The sequence below is a fragment of the Aquarana catesbeiana genome, linkage group LG06, assembly GCF_042186555.1.
Source record: "Aquarana catesbeiana isolate 2022-GZ linkage group LG06, ASM4218655v1, whole genome shotgun sequence".
NCBI classification, from domain to species: Eukaryota; Metazoa; Chordata; class Amphibia; order Anura; family Ranidae; genus Aquarana; species Aquarana catesbeiana.
Genome location: NC_133329.1, coordinates 76,033,421 through 76,052,196, shown reverse-complemented (window position 1 = coordinate 76,052,196; position 18,776 = coordinate 76,033,421). Strand labels below are relative to the sequence as shown.

The following is an 18,776-nucleotide window of genomic DNA, read 5'->3' as shown; positions in this document are numbered from 1 at the left end:
ATTCTGAAAGTCCGGCGGAAGTCTGGCGGGAAGACCGGATTCCGGAAAGTCCGGCCGTGTGTAGGCAAGTCTGGCCGTTCAGAAAGTCCGGCGGTAGTCCGCCGGAAGTCTGGCGGCAAGTACGTCGGACCTAGCTTTCCAGAAAGTCCGACTGTGTGTACGCCCCATAAGAGATCACATTTTTTTATTTAAAAATACAATGTCTTCCTTAAAAAAAATGTAATTTTAAGAACGTTCGTTCAATTTTCTAATCGTTAGTGGGGTCAAATCACATTCATTTTCAACCACAGTGACGGGAAAATGTGGAAATACGGTAATAGAAAACTTCTTGGTCAAAGGAATTTTCAGACAGTGTACGTGGTTTTCGTTCAGAAATTAAATTTTTTTTAAAAACAGAAATTTTCAACAACATTCTTTCATTCAGCGAATGTACAAAGATTTTTCGTCTGAATATACTAGTCTGAAAATTGATCCATGTGGCCAGCGTAAGGCTCGGTTCACACCTATGCAGTTTGCTTTTGACCTTGACTGCTGTTTTTGCAGTGCTTTTTGCTGTGCGTTTTGATTTTTGCGAACGTGATTTTGTTGTGATTTGCGTTTTTGCATTGTTTTTGGCCAATTTGTTGTTGGGCAGATTAAAAAACACAAATTGCTGCAGAAAACGCATAACATGCTTTTCTGCATCTTCTCCATTGAGGTATATTGAACCAAAAAAGCACCCTTTCCAAATACACAGCGGCTAAAAAAAGCATAGATGTGAACGTCTCTCATAGGAAACCTTGTAAATAAACTGTAGTGTGTTTCTGCAAAAAGCACCAAAAAACACATAGATGTGAGAACCAGGTCTAAGACGTTTAGTAACATAATGGGGTTAAAAAAACTAAAATTAGCCCTTTATAGCACAAAAAAAAGCAGATAATCACTACTGTAAGGGGTTCATTTTTTTACTGTAGAACTGTGAAAGTAATATTTACAGTAGCGATTATTTGCTCTTTTTGTACTATAAAGGGCTCATTTTAGTTTTTTTTTTTAACCCCATTATGTTACTGGCCGATTAATCGATTATGAAAATAGTAATCAATTAATTTCATAATCGATTAGTTGTCGATTAGTCAATTAGTTGTTTCAGCCCTAGAACCCCCCCCCCCCACACCAAAATTTTAAAAAAAAAGGCATGCCCCCCCCCCCAAATTCCATACCAGACCTTTATCAGAGCATACAGCCAGCCCGGCAGGTCAGGAAAGGGAGGGGACGAGCGAACGCCCCTCCTGAAATTAACCAGGCCGCATGCCCTCAACATGGGAGGGATGGGTGCTTTGGGGCAGGGGGGCTCTGCGCCCCCCCAAAGCACCTTGCCCCCATGTTGATGGGGACAAGGGCCTCTTCCCGACAACCCTGGCAGGTGGTTGTTGGAGTCTGCAGGCGGGGGACTTATCAGAATCTGGAAGCCCCCTTTAACTAGGGGCTTTCTTTCATGCCATCCATTGTGTACAATTGTGTTACTAGCTGTGATTTGTCAATCTGATCACATGGTACAGACAGGGCCAATCACAGCCCATCTGTACCATGTGATTAGCTTTGACCAATCACAGCTAATCACAACAAAACAAACAGAATTAATCAGTTTCATTTCGTAAAATGCTTGCTTATAGCAATGTAATTCAATGTAAATCCTGATCACATCCCCAGTAATACAATGTTACATTTTTTTAAAATTTTTGTACTATCACCAGTCAGTGTCTCTGATCACCACCACATCAGTTATATGATGACACTGTACTGCACTGGTGACAGTATGTAAAAAAGAAAAAAGTGAAATTATTTTTTCTTCATTTTCCAAAAAATTACAACTTCAAAAAAACTTGCCATAAATACTACTAAATACCTTGGACTGTCTATTATCCAAAATGGGGTCAATTTGGGGGTATCTGTACTGTCCTGGTGTTTTACGGCCTTTAAGAAATAAGATCGGCTAATACATCAGGACTGATCAATTTTCAGATATATACCACAGTTTGTAGACTCTCTAACTTTCCTGTAGACTAATTAATATACACTGATTTGGGTTATTTTCACCAACCAAATGTAGCAGAATACATTTTGGCCTAAATATATGAAGAACAATTATTTATTTGCTAAATTTTATAACAGAAACAAAGAAGAACATGTTTTTTTTTCTAAATTTTCAGTCTTTTTTCGTTAATGTAGCAAAATATAAAAAGCCCAGTGGTAATTAGATACCAACCAAAAGAAATCCCCAACAGTTTGCGCAGCGCTGTACGGCAGCACAGAAGGAACAAGGCTCTCTCTCATCCCGGATTGCAGAGATTAACCATGGCTTCTACTGTGACCCCCTGTGCCGGATTTACACATTGTTACATGTGAGTGCTTTTAATGCTTATTGTCATTAAATATTGCAGTCTTACTAAGAGGCGCCTGTTGCTGTTTTTTCTGTTTTTCTTATTGACACTTTTTCCCTAGGTGAATGGGTAGGGGTACCATGTACCCCATACTCATTCACATAGGGTGGGGGGCCGGGATCTGGGGGCCCTCTTATTAAAGGGGGCTCCCGGATTCCGATAAGCCCCCAGCCCGCAGACCCCAACAACCAATGTCCAGGGTTGTCGGGAAGAGGCCCTTGTCCTCATCAACATGGGGACAAGGTGCTTTGGGGTGGGGGGTCCGCAGGGTGTTCCCTCCCCAAAAGCACCCACCCCCCCATGTTGAGGGCATGTGGTCTGGTACGGTTCAGGAGGGGGGCGTGGTGCTCGCCCGTCCCCACCCCCTTTCCTGACCGACCGGGCTGCGTGTTCGGATAAGGGTCTGGTATGGATTTTGGGGGTGACCCCACAACGTTTTTTTGGCGCAGGGGGTTCCCCTTAAAATCCATACCAGACCTAAGGGCCTGGTATGCCCCTGAGGGGAAACCCACTCCGGTTTTTTATTTAAAATTTGGCATGGAGTTCCCCCTCAAGATTTATACCAAACAGTGCCGGGGATCCAAGTCGGATTCCCGTTCAATACGAGTCGGTACCCTGTCGGGTTGCCATGGAAATGGCAAACCGCAGCTAAACGCAACTGCAGCTAATTGCACTGTGCAATTGCAGCTGATCGCAGTGCCTGGAGTCTTGAATTTCACAGAAAAAAAAACATGCTTTTAACTGCGGCAGAATAGCCGTCCATGTGAAAGGCGCCTTATTGTAAAGATGAATGGGCATGCACAGAAAAAAAGGCATTAAAAAGAAACCTTGATCCTTACAATTAAGCACTTATGTGCAAAACTCATCAGTATCCGGCAGTGTTTTGTCTACCAATTGTTTTCATTCTTTCATGAAATCTGGTAAATAATTTTTGTACTGGCTTCTTCTTCTTTGTACTCATATTTTATATGTATATATGTTATATGTGTTTTGTGCTTACTTACAGTTTTAAGCTTACTTCCAGTGTGCCATTTTGTCACCTGTTTGGCATGAGTGCTCACTAGACCACATAAAACACTCCGTACTAGTATAGTCTTTACCCTCTTCCTGCTAAATTATACCTGTACATCATTTTGCTGAAGTGGTTGTACCGGGGTGATGCCCGTGGTACCGTTTTTTAGAGCTGGCGGACGGCTTTCTAGTAATAACAACCGATGCAGCTAAGCAGCCACTCAGCTGTTATTAAAAGGAGCAGAAGGGGATAACCCCCCCCTACTGCTGCCTTACGCTGCTCCCGCCCCACTGGGAGACCCAAGCCACCAGCGGGCACAGCTGGCCGGAGTCCCGAACAAAGCTGGATTTGGCTTCCGGTTTACTCGGCAGCCAACGGTGATTAAAAAAAAAAAAATTACAGTATTCAAAAACGCAGATCTTGGCATTTTGAATACTTTTAAGTGCAGAGGAGGGGTTTTTGGGTCTTTTAGACCCAAGATCCCTCCATAAATAGTACCTGTCACTGCCTATTACTGTCACAAGGAATGTTTACATTACAATAAAAGTGATCTGAATTTTTTTTTTAAAGGGACAGTTTAAAAAAAATAAATAAATACATAAAATGAAGGGAAAAAAAATGTTTAAAGCACCCCATCCCTCCGTGCTCGCGCGCCAAGGATAATGTAAGTCAAATGTAAACAGTGTTCAAACCACACATGTGAGATATCGTCATGATCGTTAGAGTAAGAGCAATAATAATGGTGTATTAGAGATCCGCGCTTAGGAGATTAAAGGGTTGCAGCCTCCCCCTGATTAGTTCCCACTGGGACCTATTTGAAAAAAGAGGAGTCCCTTGTTTCTTTTTCCCGGGAGGAGAGGACTGATTGGTGCAGATAAGGAAACGGGGGTGCCCAGGTCTGGAGCATATGCCGGGGGCCCTGAACCGGACTGCTGATGCGAGCTAACGGAGGTGCGGAGTACTAGGTGGGACATCCAAGGGGATCATCCATCCAAAGCCACCCACTCTATGCCTACTACCCCTGTAGGGGTGACTACTTCTGGTGAGTGGGGAAACACTGGGGGAGCACCTGAAGTCACCAGATTCTATGAGCACAGAAGTCACCGTTTTTTCCCTATTTTTCCTTCTCTGGATTGCACATGGTGGGCAAGATACCCTTGAAATCCCGGCTTGGACTTTGAATATACACTCTTTATGAGCTAATTAGATTTTCGATTATATAATTGTACATATATACACGTATTTTTTGGTTTAAGTTATAGCATTTGTTACACAATTAACCTCACCAGGATAAGAGGGAATTGGACTATACATATATAATTTTTGGACACTTAAACATTTACCTACACTGTGGTTTGCAATAAGGGTGTATGCACTGCAAAAAATTTTTGTGATATAGTTTATTGTATGCCTATATTATTTTCACGCACTTATATATCACCTATTTAAATACCTGTTCATTTTATATAGATTTGCACCTAAGATTGTGTATAGATGCACTGGGCTGTGCATTAATTATTTATTTATTTTAATATAAACTTATAAACTGCGTCACTACAGGGTAGCGCCATATCCCCATTTTTCCTTATTTAAGAGCAATAATAAGACCTCCTCTGTAACTCTAAACTGGTAATCGTTAATTTTTAAAGCGGCGCCTATGTACCGTAGTTTGTTGCCATTCCACGAGTGCGCGCTTTTTTAAAGCATGACATGTTAGGTACCTATTTACACGCCGTAATATCATCTTTCACATTATACAAAAAAAAATACAAAATCTTTACTGTTTATTTTTTTTAAAAATTAATTGAAGTGTCTTTTTTCCCAAAGAATTACATTTGAAAGAACGCTGCGCAAATTCAGTGTGACATAAAATATTGCAACGAATCTCTAGGGTTTCTCCTAAAAATAATTATATAATGTTTGGGGGGTTCTAAGTAATTTTCTAGCAAAAAATACAGATTGTAACTTGTAAACAACAAATGTCAGAAATAGGCCTGGTATTGAAGTGGTTAATGCAGGTTGTTGACAGGTGCAGTTAGCTTGCCTGCCATTAGGTGGCTCTGTTCCCAATATAGTGTGGTAAAAGGAATTACTGAACCAGATCTTGCAAAATGAAATATTTTTGTCATTAATATTCATTGTTTTAAGGTAACTTAGTCCTGGGAATTGTTTTATCGCTCGTTCACACCAGTGCAATTTGTTGTGCGTTTTGACAGTTCAAAATCGCATGACAAGTCAAACCCCATTGCCGGCAATGGAACTTTTCATATCGTTGCCACTCAAGTCGCAACAACTTTGAAAAAGGTTCCTGTTTTGCTTTGCATCTAGCTATTACATGTTCTTGTGGTAAAACCAAGGAAGCTTAGACTTCTGTAGTGTATCAATGCTTTACTAAGCAGGAAAAAATGCAGTTACAACTGTAGATTACACAATACAACACAACTCATAGCTTACAAAAATATGCCTACATATATAAGCATGTACAATATGTACGCATGAAGTAAACTAAACAGTTACTCAATTTAGGGTTTATAGATGTAATGTCCTTCATGGTTCCTTGCTCAGTCCAACTCAAAAGTGTCTCCAAAGTTATCCAGCCATGTGTTACTCCATCGTCCTTCCAAACACATCTTCTGTCCGAACACCAACTTCCTGCCTACCAACTTCCTCTGCTCAGCTCCAAAACCTATACACCTACTTTATTTACATAGAATCAGGGCTTTTTTTCTCAGACAATAGGTGCAGGAACTCCCCTTTTCCAAGTCACCCCTTTTCCCCGCCCCTACCCACCTCCGAGCACCGTCCCTTGGTTCAATCCCCTACCCACTTCTCAGTACCACCCCTTTTAGACAATACAAGACCAAGTATCATTTTGTGGTGCTAAGTAATTTGTATGGAATTTGGTAATGATATCAAGATCCCCTTCAGCCAGCAACAATAGATCCCCCTAACAACAATGTACCACCCACAACAAAATCCCCCCCCCCCAGCACTAATAGACTCCCGGCAGCATCAACAGATCTCCGCACAGCCAGCATTAATAGACTCTCTGTCAGCCATCAACAATAGACTCTCCTTCAGCAACAACTGACCCCCCCAGCAACATAAGACCCACCCCTAGCAACAATAGGTCCCCCACCAGCAACAATAGACCTCCTCAGCAACAATAGACCCTCCTGCAAAAATAGATCCCCTCCAGCTAGAATAGATCCCCCAGCAGTGAGCATCAATACCCTGCAGCACACCCCAGCACCCCTTGCCATTACATGCAGTCAGTCCAGGAGGTGCCGGAAATGCATTCCCCGCGTTCCCGCTGAAAAAAAGCCCTGCATAGAATTAAATTAAAATTACTGCGCTTATCAGACAAAAAGAGCAAGTGAACAAGTGAACAAGTGAATGGATGAAACATAAATATGTTTGTTTTTTTAGAAAACACAGCTGCAACTTCCTGTGAGATATGCACAAAATAAACAACTTTCTATATTAAGTTGCGCTATGCTCTCATGTGAGTGAATACTAGCAATAAACCTTAATAATGCTAGACTTTATATATAAAGTGACTCCGTACATAAATAAAAATTGACTGATTAATTGATTAGATCATGTTTTAAATAGTCCACTGTTTTAAGGTGATTTTCAAACGTGAAATGAACACACGATGCACCCAAGAGCTGTGGTTAAAAGAGATAAAGAGATAAAGACCTCCACCTCTGCACACACACTGCCGCTTACCGACTCCAAATGATCTACTATTACAGGAAATCACACTCGCTTGTGGCTTAATACCCAACCTGGGCCTTTTTAGAGATGTAACAATAATCCCAGCGTCTTCACGGAATGTAATCTTTCAGGGGCACGTGTTGCCCATTGATCCCCCAAAAGACATAAAAGCTTCCATAGTGTAAAATCCTAGGTTACTTTATTTAAATAAGAAAGTATTGCACTTACAATTGAAACAAAGATTGCAGTATAAATGAGCCGGCCGGCTCTCAATAGCAGCCTATCACTCCGGGACCTGCGTGAACGCGGTGACGTCAGCATGTCGCTCCTCCATACGCGTTTCATCACACGTGACGTCGTCCTGGGGCCTGTTGAATGCCACTATGGGTCCCACGATGGCTGTATTCAGAGCTCGCTCACCATCAGTCTTATTCACACAAAAAAGGAAACATGTTTTTTTTTTTTTTTTAAAGTGCAAAAATAAAAAATAAAAGGTAAAATAAATAAGAAAAATAAAATTTTTAAACGTGTCCCGTCCCACCGAGCTCACGTGCAGAAGCAAACGCATACGTGAGTAGCACCTGCATATGAAACCGGTGTTCAAACCACACATGTGAGGTATCGCCGGGATCGGTAGAGCGAGAGCAATAATTCTAGCCCTAGACCTCATCTGTAACTCAAAACATGCAACCTTTACAATTTTTTAAACATCGCCTACGGAGATTTTTAATGGTAAAAGTTTGTCGCCATTCCACAAGTGGGCGCAATTTTGAAGCGTGACATGTTGGGTATCAATTTACTCGGCGTAACATTATCTTTCACAATATAAAAAAAATTGGGCTAACTTTACTGTTGTCTTATTTTTTAATTCAAAAAAGTGTATTTTTTTCAAAAAAGTGCGCTTGTAAGACAGCTGCGCAATACGGTGTGACAGAAAGTATTGCAACGACCGCCATTTTATTCTCTAGGGTGTTAGAAAATAAATGTATAATGTTTGGGGCTTCTAAGTAATTTTGTAGCAAAAAAACTGTTTTTAACTTGTAAAGAACACATCTCAAAAAGAGGCTCGGTCCTTAAGTGGTTAAAACAGTGGACGTTTGAAAATCACCTTAAAACAGTGGACTAGTTAAAACATGATCTAATCAATTAATCAATCAATTTTTATTTATGTCACTTTATATATATAATTTTGCATTATTAAGGTCTATTGCTAGTATTCACTCACATGAGAGCATAGCGCAACTTAATATAGAATGTGGTTTATTTACATATCAATGAAGGGGAAGAGCCTCTGTAAACATATGCTCTTAAATAATATATCTAACATCATATTATTGCAAAGTCACTATACAAATGGCCATAGCAACACAGTTCCTGCACTACTTTTTTGCAATTTCATTGCGACTTACATTGACTTCTGTTAAATGAAGTCGCAAGCTGCAATGAAATTGAAGGTCCAAATCGCACTGATTGTGAGATTTCAAAGCTGCAGGGCTTAAAGTAACTTAGTCCTGGGAATTAAAATGTAACAGCAAGCCAACCTACATTGGCAAGTGGTGCCTCCTATCTTCACTATGGCAGCAAAAGTATCTTCAGTCTGGCCCCATTCTCAAATGTAGGGGTCCACAGGTGGAACCACAGTACTTAGCAGGGGATAAGGAATGTGACTTTCCCAGATGGATTTTGAATGTTGAGAATAAAGATAAGAGGCACCATGTGCCAGTGGATTATACTGGCCATACATCAGTAGAACACCATATGAAAACTTTAATTTTTGGGAATGTTCATTTTGATTTTCTAACAAGGAAAACATTTGAAGATGCATGATGGCAATTTTTTCTTGAACTACAAAGTTCTAACTGTGCATGTGGTTTTTTGTCAGGAAAAATCACACCTATTGTATTAAAACCTGTTTAATTCTTCTGGAATTCTATTCAAATAGCATCTCTGGATGAAATTTTAAGGGCTTTCAAGTTTAATTAGTTGACCCCATGATGGCAAGTCGGAATGTTCTCATGAGAATTTTTGGAAGAACATTCATATGAAATTCTATTAGTGTATGACCAGCTTTATTCCTCTTCTGTTGCAGGTTGGCTATCTGTTACATTTTCATTACCTGACTATTCCTGAGTCATTTTAAGGGATAGCCTTTCTGTGAAGACATCATGTTATTATGGATTTTAGTTTATAATTCTAAGTGAGGAATTGTTCTGTACAGAAAATGTGGCATACAGAGGCTCAGTGAAGGTGGTGGTGAAGGTGTGTAAGTGTCTAATGGAGTCACTTTGCTGATAGAAGGACAGATGACCAGAATCATAATCCAAATAGACCCCAACAACCCTCACAGGAGCATGTAACGTTAGCTCTTTATGCATATTTCTATGGGCTACCACAAGCTGATCTGCTAAATATAGAGACCAAAACTTGTTGCTACAACAAACGCCAGATGCAGTTTCTTCTTCCTTCCTCTCTATACTTTGACCAACCACCCCTACCAGCCAATCTTTCCTTCCGTTCACGTTCACTTCCCAGTAATGTTTTCCCGATGAAAAACTGCATGTACTTAGCACCTGAAGTGTCTCTGCGAATCTTTCTGGACCATCTGGTCTGTTCTGAGAGACCTCAGTATGAGTGACCGACTTGAGATCCTGAGATATAATAAGAAAATTATTAGCAGTATTAATGTCAAGAAAGATGTCTGACTTCTTCATCACTGGAAATTTTCTCTGTAGCCCGGGTTTCATCACACTTTTAGTTAAGTGAAGAAGTCCTCTGTGTAACAACAATGAGATAATCGCTTCATCCAGACTCCCAACCTCTTTTATATCACTGGCAATGTCACCACTGTTCTGTATGGAGTGATCACTCCCTGGGTCTTTTCTAAGGACAATTATTGGGTCTTGGATGTCACACAAGTCCTTTAATTGAGTGATCCTTCTGGACAGTCCATCCTTCTGTGTCTCCAGGTGCTGGATTAGTTTAGCCACAGACTGTGAGATCTGCTCCACCTGTCTGGAGATCTCAGTAAGGACTCCAGACTTTACATCATCAAACTTTTTTCCAATGACCCTAAATGACTCAATGAATCTCTCAGTGACAACAGCTGCTTTTCTTGTTTCTTCTGCCATATGAATTTGTAGATTTTGGATTCTCCTCTTAGTTTCTTCTCTCTCGGAGATCAGTTTCTCGGCTGTATTCCTCAGAATTGTTTTTTTCTTCTCAGAAGCCTCCAATGGAAGCTCCACCTGGTGTCCTCTGTGGGCTCCAGCCACCCAGCAGGACATACAGATACAGGTACCATCCATCGTACAATAATATTCCAGGATTTTTTTGTGCACAGAACATTTTCTGTCCGCAGACAAAGCAGTGGGTTCGGTTAAAAGGTGATCAACTGACTTGGATTTGACATGGGCCAGGAGATGTACTTCACACATGGAGGTCTCACATGACACGCATGTTTTAAACGCTGGTACAGAAGACTCAGTGCAGTAAGTACAGAAGATCTCTTGCTTTTCTTGCTTGCGTTGGATAGATTGGAAAATCTCAACAATGTTACAAAGCTTTCTGTTCTTCTCCAACACAGGGCACTCCACATACTCCTTTCTGCATTCCGGACAAGAATAAACGCCAACCTCTTCCTGATTATCCAGAGCACTTGCAATACAGAGCTTGCAGAAGATGTGCCCACATCTCAGCGATATGGGCTCCGTATAGAGGTTCAGGCAGATGGAACACTTCAGTTCCTCTCTGAGGTCAGCAAACTCCATTCTGGATAAAAAAATTCAACTTCTGAAGAAGCTTGGTGCAAAGGAAAAACAGTAAATACAGTGAACAGTGACCAGTCTCCTAGACAGAGCTGAAAACGAAAGTAGTTATAGGAATGCTTGACAGGAAATGAGCTTAACCGTTTGTTTGACTTCAGACACAAACTTCAGTGCAGTAATTCCACCACAATGACATCTAATGGAGGACTAATAGAACTAAAGCCATTGTCCACATGATTGTGTTTAACATGGCGTTCCGCTTGAAGGACACTTAAAAGTTGACTTTAGACTGTTTTGAAAAGAGAGCCAAGAATAATGGCAACAAAATGCATTGTTAAAGTGGTACTTAACCCAAATGATAAAAATAAAAATCTTTTTCTTTTTTTAATTAATGAGTTTTTATTGTGAAAGATGTGGCACTCTGACAGTAATAATAACATTTACATGGTTCGACTATAACCTCCAAAAATATAACATGCCCTCTTGTCCAACAATTGCAAAGCATAAAGTTAAACGATTGTATAGTAATTAAATATTTACCATCAAGGCCATATTTGCCAAACTTTAAAACGAAACCAAAATAATGAGAATAAGAAACAATATGATAAAAATAAAAATCTTTTATGGTTCAATACATTTTTATTAAAATATAAAACAACAATACAGGGGAAAAAAGATGTATATAGAGACATTTATACTATAGTAGCTATGAATATACATTATATGCTTATCATGCTATCAATTGTGGCACCCTCTACTGTGTGCTACTAGAGTGGGAGTAGGCAAACTATGCTCTGACTCATGCTTAGCCTGTGAGTCTGTAATGTAGGGAAGGGTTATTAGAGTTTAGACCAGCATGACTCATACAGACAGCTCTCTGGTGACCCCCCCCCCCCCGATCTAGAAAGTTGGAGAACGTTCTGGAAACTAGTGGACGGAGGTTAGGAGGGGCTGTTCTGCATATTTAGGGGCCCTTAGCCAATCCCCAGGAGTTGGACCTGGCAGGGGAATAAGTAAGCCCTTAAATAGACAAGAGTCACGCTGGGTGGGGAGTCGGGTGGAAAATGGAGATGGTGAAGAGGCAGCCAGGTGGGCCAGCATTTCCTGCAGTGGTAGAGCTAGGGCCAGTAAGAGTTCCTAGCCCATAAGGGGCATTTTCTAAGCTAACAAGAGACTGTTAGTTTCAGGTTCGGGTGACAGGTCCTCTGGCAGTGAGAGGGTCAGTATTCTGGCTACCTCTGTAGCGGTGGCTCCCCTAAAAGTGCCTTCTGCTCTGTTCAGCAGGGGATCTGTGAACTGATCCCCTGCTGATTGGAATGGAATCCACACAGAATCTGCCCAGTGTGAAAGGGGTCTTACTGTTATTCCCCTATACCGGGTCATTCGTTTTCTTAAGCTGGCCATACACTGTTTACATTTTCATCCAGTTGCTGAGGAAGATTTGCTTAGCAAGTGGCCCCCTTCTGCCTGACATCCTTTGATCTAAAAAGCCAGGTGGAATACTGTCAGCCGAACTGTGGCTTTATCCAATCAAATGCAGCCACTGTTGGGGTGTTCTGACAGCAACAGATGTAGTAGGAGATCTGTCCATCCTTGCTATATAGCAGTGGTCTCCAAAGTGCGGCTCGGGGGACAGATGTGACCCTTTGCTTGCCTTTATCTGGCCTTGCTAAGAATGAACTGCCCAGGTAAGAGACAGGTAATCATTAGTTATAACAAACTGTGGATTTCAATCATAAATTAGCACGGTGCTGTTTATGGACCTTATCAATGTAAAGGATTTAGCCAGATTGAAGAATTATTCTAGAACTGTAGATAAGTGTGTGGATTGAGTTAGAAAAAAAAAACAAGACAGTCAATTAATATATATAAGAAAGCTATTTTTCTATAACAAACATGTTTTGTCTAGTAAATTATCATCCATCATGAGGTGAATAAACTCTTTTGTATGTAGAATGTACCAAGGATTTCCAATCGTAATCCAGAATTATTTTCACTACATGTAAACATACAATCAATAACCTAATGATTTCCCCATTGTGGTGGTTCAAAATGTTGGTATCCACTCATATAAAACCAGGTGTCACCCATAGTCCACTAAAGATGGAATTTCCTAAATTCAATATGAGAATGTTTCTTTCCTTGTCCGACATTGGGGCTCGGTTCACACTGGGAACGGCCGCGGATCGCACAGGAACGCTGTGCGTCCCTGTTCTCAGTTTCAGGGACAAATTAGGGCTGAATCTTTGCCTGAATCCGGCCCTGAAATGGAGCCAAAGACACACAGCATTTCTGTGCAAGACGATCCGCAGCCGCAACGGAGATATGTGAACCGGCTCCATAGATAGCCGGTCACATTCTCCTGCTATGCGAATTGGATGCGGGGAAAACCTACATCTAATTCGCATAGGTGTGAACCCAGCCTAAAAGAAACCTTTCCCCACATTTTTCCTTCTGCAGTGAGTGATTATCACTTGCCTGATGAAGGGGCCCCTGGCAGTTCTGAAATATTGGCCTTTGCTATAAAACATTCTGAACCAATGTCATTAAAAGCGGTTCTTATTGCAGAAGATTGAGGTGTGCTGGCAATATTTTTCATCTGTTTTTCAGTGAACGGTCCACCAGTTGCTCAAGCACTCAGCAATTGGGTGTATACTGATCTAGTATGTGACAGAAATATCTCTCATGACCAGTTCCTGGCCCAAAGTCTATTCAGAATGAAAAACAAAAAAACAAAAAAAGTTTATTGAGCACAAAGCATAGAGCAACAATGCCAAACAATACATTGCACATTTTTACACACAGATATCCAATGCTACCAACATTATTTATCTAAAAACAAAAAGAATACTCAATGTTGCAAACAATAAAGGTGCACTCATGCGCCATCATGAATTACAATAACCAGTACCTCAATGTTTTCCTTGGCCTAAGACATCCTCATCCTGCATTAATTCTGGGCAACCTATCCATTATCAGTATAAAATATGTTGATGTGCTTATTAAACGCTCCCCATCTATTGGAGTGGTGCTTGTGTAGAAATTCCTAAACCATAAAAAATACCCCAATATCACAATTAGTAAAGTGAATAAGTGCAAATAAACATATCAATCAATAAAGTGAATAAATGCAAATGAATGCACCAAAAGACATATAGGGGAACACTTATCCCTAAATATATGTAGATAAAAGAAAAAACAATAAATGGTGTCTGTTTGTATTAATCCAGCTGAGGTCTAAATGTCCAATCCAATGCCTTTGATGAACTTGCTTATATTTCAATTATCACAGATCACAGTTGCATGATGGATTACATTTGCAAGGTGATTATTCACATAAAGATAAAAGAAAAACCTTCACTGTGCAGTGTTTTTAAATGCTGAACTGAACAATCAGTGTAATCCACTCACATATTCATAGTAGCTGAATCGCTTTTGTTACAATGGTCACTCAGCTTCACCGCTCGTACAGCTATCGCTGTGTTTGCCAAACACTATGCGATGACGTCACTGACTCCTCCTCCCCACGCGTATCGTCACATGCCACGTGATTTTCTCAAGGGTAGTCATGTGACCGGCCAAGCTTCCTATTTAAGCTATGGACGGTGTGTTAGTTGCCATAGTGATATCGGTAAATAAGCAAGTCATCATTCCATTAAACCTGCATTACAGCAATACTTATTTTTAGTAATAAATTACACAATATAACTTTTAATAATAAAACTTTGTAAGACACAAGTTAAAATCAAATTTGGAATTAAGAAACATTATTCACTAAAAGGATCTATTTAACACAAACTTCAGGCTCCCCCCTATGGTCAAACATGGTATTTATATCCAAAAAAAAATAATAGATGAAGATAATCCATAGTGCTATACCCTCCAGTCATGAGTATTGAGTATAACATTATGAACGAGAAGCATGCATAGATAAGTATAATTAAACCCCAAATAAATTTGAACTGGTTAAAATACACACATCACAGCCTTCCAATTATGATTATATAAAAACTTTATGATATTAGACCCATAATACCATTGCCTCCTGTAATGAGCCATGGGAAAAACCCACACTTAAAATAAATATATTTAAAAACCAAAGAGATAAAATTTAAAACCTAAAAATCTGAAATAAAACAATTCAAATCAAAATCAATATTCAAGCCCCTCAGCGATAAAGTGCACATTTCGAAGATCCATCTGGATTCGCTTTTACTTAATTCTCTGATCTTATTACTACCCCTCCAGTGGGGTTTGTACTTATCAATAGCCCATAATTTTATGTGAGTAGGATCTTTATTATGATGTAGTACAAAATGACGGGATACACTGTGTGTGGGGTAGCCACTTTTAATATTTTGTATATGTTCCCGTATGCGTTTCCATATAGTTCTTCCTATATACTGCAGTAAACATGTACATTGTCACACATACACCACCCCTTCTGTCCTACAAGAAATAAAATCCTTGATTACATGCTCTTTGTTGGTACTTGTGGAGATAAAATTTGTACATTTTTGACCATTAAGGTTTGTATTCCTGCAATCGTAACACCTTCTGCAGGGATAAAAACCTTTTCCCTGCCCTGAAAAAAAGTTAGGTCATTAGACCTCTTAGGTGGATCTGGGATATTTTTTGCAACTAAGTCCCTCAGAGTTGGAGCCCTCCAATAAGTAAAACGTGGTTTCTCAGGTAAAATGGATTGCAATTGTCTGTCAGCTAAAATAAGTGACCAATGCCTTTTGATAATCTGTTCAATTTGTTTATGTTGTGTATTAAAATTCATGATTAAGGGAATTTCTTGGTGATGTTTGGACTCCTTTACTTTATCCTGTATAAGTTTCTCCTGTGGAATTTCATATACTTCCTGTAATTTGTCTTCTATAAAGTTTTTGTTATATCCTTTACCTGTAAATTTATTTCCGATGATTTTTGCTTGTTCCAAATAATCATTTTGGCTGGAGCAGTTCCTTCTCAGACGTATCAACTGGCCTTTAGGTATGTTAATAAGCCAGGGCTCATGGTGACAACTGTCTACCGGTATATAACTGTTCCTTTCCACAAGTTTAAAGAAGGTTTTTGTAGTTAGTATTCCCTCTTCTTGACATATTTCCAAAACAAGGAAGTGAACCTTTTCATTGCTAATTTCATAGGTAAGTTTAATATTTTTCTGATTATTATTTAACTTTTCAAAAAATTGTACCAAACTATTTTCATCCCCTTCCATATGACTATACAGTCATCTATAAACCTTCTGTAAAGAATCAAATCATCAGGGAGGTCAGCATATATAGCCTGTTCCTCCCACTTCGCCATAAATATATTTGCAACACTTGGTGCATACTTAGCACCCATCCCAATGCCATTCAATTGCCTATAATATTCATTATTGTTCGAAAAATAATTGTGTTGCAAGCCAAAAGCCAAACACCTCAGAATAAATCTCTTTTTTTTCAAGATCAAATTAGTAAACTTATCCAGAGCCCATTTAGTAGATTGAATGGCTTCATCATGATCTATTATCGTATACAGCGATGACGCATCTGCTGTGGCCATTAAATACTTATGTTGGGGTGCCAAATCTGTTTCGTTTAATATCTGAATAAGGTGCTTTGTATCTCTCAAGTACACACATGTTTGTGGCACTAAAGGCTGTATGAATTTATCTACATATTCTCCCAGTCTGGAGTCTATAGATTGTATTCCATTAATTATAATTATAGGCCTTCCTGGAGGATTTAATGGATTCTTGTGGATCTTTGGTACTGTATATATATATAATGAGCACCCTGCACACCTCAGGTACCAAATATTTCTCTTCCTTCTTTGTTAGAATATTCTTCATACTTCCTTTTAATATAAGTTCACGTAACTCTTCTTTATATTGCCTTGTTGGATTACCCTTCAATTTTATGTAGGTACTAGTATCACTTAATTGGTCTATTAACTCCTTATTATAATAATCTTTTGAGAAAACAACAATTGCTCCCCCTTCAGCGGGTCTAATTATGACTTGTTTGTTTTCCTCCAATTCCCTAATTCTTCTTTTGATAGCTTGGGGCTCATGTATTTTTTAATTTTCAGTTTCTCGAGGACCACCCTGTTGAAAACTCTATATGCTCAATATTATGAACCGGCGGATTGAATAACGATTAATTTCTCAGTTGACTATGTACAATTTTTTCTGATATATCCGATCTTCCATTTTGAATATTTGGGGTCTTGTTGAGCATGTATTTTTTATATTTAATCTCCTTGTATATTTCTGAATATCAACATACACTTCAAATTTATTAAGATTCTGTTTAGGGGCATACTTCAATCCTCTATCTAATGTCAGCATTTCTGATCTTGTTAATTCTATTCCACTCAAATTGAGGATGCCTTCCCCTACTATTCTTTTTCTTTTGGACCTTCCGTCCTCCACGGCATCCTCGTTTGAGTTTGGACTTATTGCATCTAACATTTTGTCGTGCCTTGGTGGAGTTCGTTCGTTCCGACGTTGGTCTAAAAAAGAATGTGGCTGTTCATCATCTCGATAGTCTCTTAAGGCCTCATACCTATTTTGAGTAGGGATCGGACTTCTTCTGGAGTCATACTGATATTGATTATAATGGTTATGATTTTGTTGGCCATATTTTTGATATTGAGGATAGTCTCTATCATCTCTTCCTTCTGTCCAATCCTGATTTTGGTAATTATAGTTCCTATGATTCTCATGACCATAATTGCCTGAATTTCCATAATTACAATACGGCGGATTTGGATGTTTCTGATTGTTTCTATTTCCATTCTTCCAAAATGGCTTTCTTGGTGATATACTCTTATTCTTATTCCTCCACCAAGGTTTGGGTGTTCTTGGGCCATTATTTTCATCCCTAAATACTCTACCCTGTTGATTAGGGGTCTCTCTATAATATCTTGGTTCTTCAAGTGACCTAAATCTTCTTTCAGGTGATTTATATGCTTGGTCCCTTCTTGGGCTTACAATTCTAACCTCCCTTTCAGGTGATGAAGAAATAGAGCCTCCCTTGCCTTCTTTTAAATTAAGTTGCCATTTGAAAGTTTGTTCCAATTTATAGTCATTTGTGTCTCTTAAATACTTCCTTTTTTCCTTTGCTTTAATTCACTATCCTTCTGTTCCAATACTTTAATTAACTGTTTCGTTAGTACTCCACTTTCTAATGCTACTTTACAATCTGTGATTTTTTGATTAATTAATGCTAATTTCCTTTGTTTCCTTTTTAATACAAAATGCAACACCTCCAAACACTTCTCATTAAAAAACTTATACCGAGGGGCGTGACTGGAAGATGACCTAGATGGACACCTGATCTCCCTGCTCTCTAAGCCCGCAGCGTAAAAGGTACATTTGGGGATGATCCACTGCAAATTTATGGGCAGATCAAGAACCACCCGCTCCTCTAAGCCCAGGGGCACATCACAACCTCCTCCGGGCACTTCCATGGACCTCTGTTCCTTCTTTCTCCAGCCCGACAGAGAGGACAATATGGCTCTGGACGCCGCCACACTCCCGGAGCTCCACACAGACATCTCCGCCTGTCTCTACTCAGCATCGGATCTCTACAGGTCTTCCGCTGGAAGCCACAGATCTCCTGGAGCCAGCCCTGCAGAACGGAGCAGTGAGTCTCCCTATCCGCCTGGACTCTCAGGCAATTCAGCCACGTGGGCTGCAGCCCGCCATGCCGGACATCTCCAGCCAGCACTACACACAGTGCTCTGAAGCATTTCTGAGGCTGCTGAGAACAGCCTCGGATCCCTCTGTGCATGGGTCGGATCCTGCATCCCCATCCCGTCGGATTTCTCCCAGGAATAACCGGCCCTTCCAGGCCCTGCATA

The 18,776-nt window shown here is 39.9% G+C and overlaps 1 protein-coding gene across 1 annotated transcript; it reads right to left on the bottom strand.

Annotated features, from left to right (window-relative positions):
* Positions 1-8,362: 8,362 nt before the first annotated feature.
* On the bottom strand, positions 8,363-11,034 carry LOC141148637 (E3 ubiquitin-protein ligase TRIM39-like). The gene has a single exon (XM_073636261.1). The coding sequence runs from the start codon at positions 10,917-10,919 to the stop codon at positions 9,333-9,335; it is 1,587 nt and encodes a 528-aa protein (XP_073492362.1). The 5' UTR covers positions 10,920-11,034; the 3' UTR covers positions 8,363-9,332.
* Positions 11,035-18,776: the final 7,742 nt, after the last annotated feature.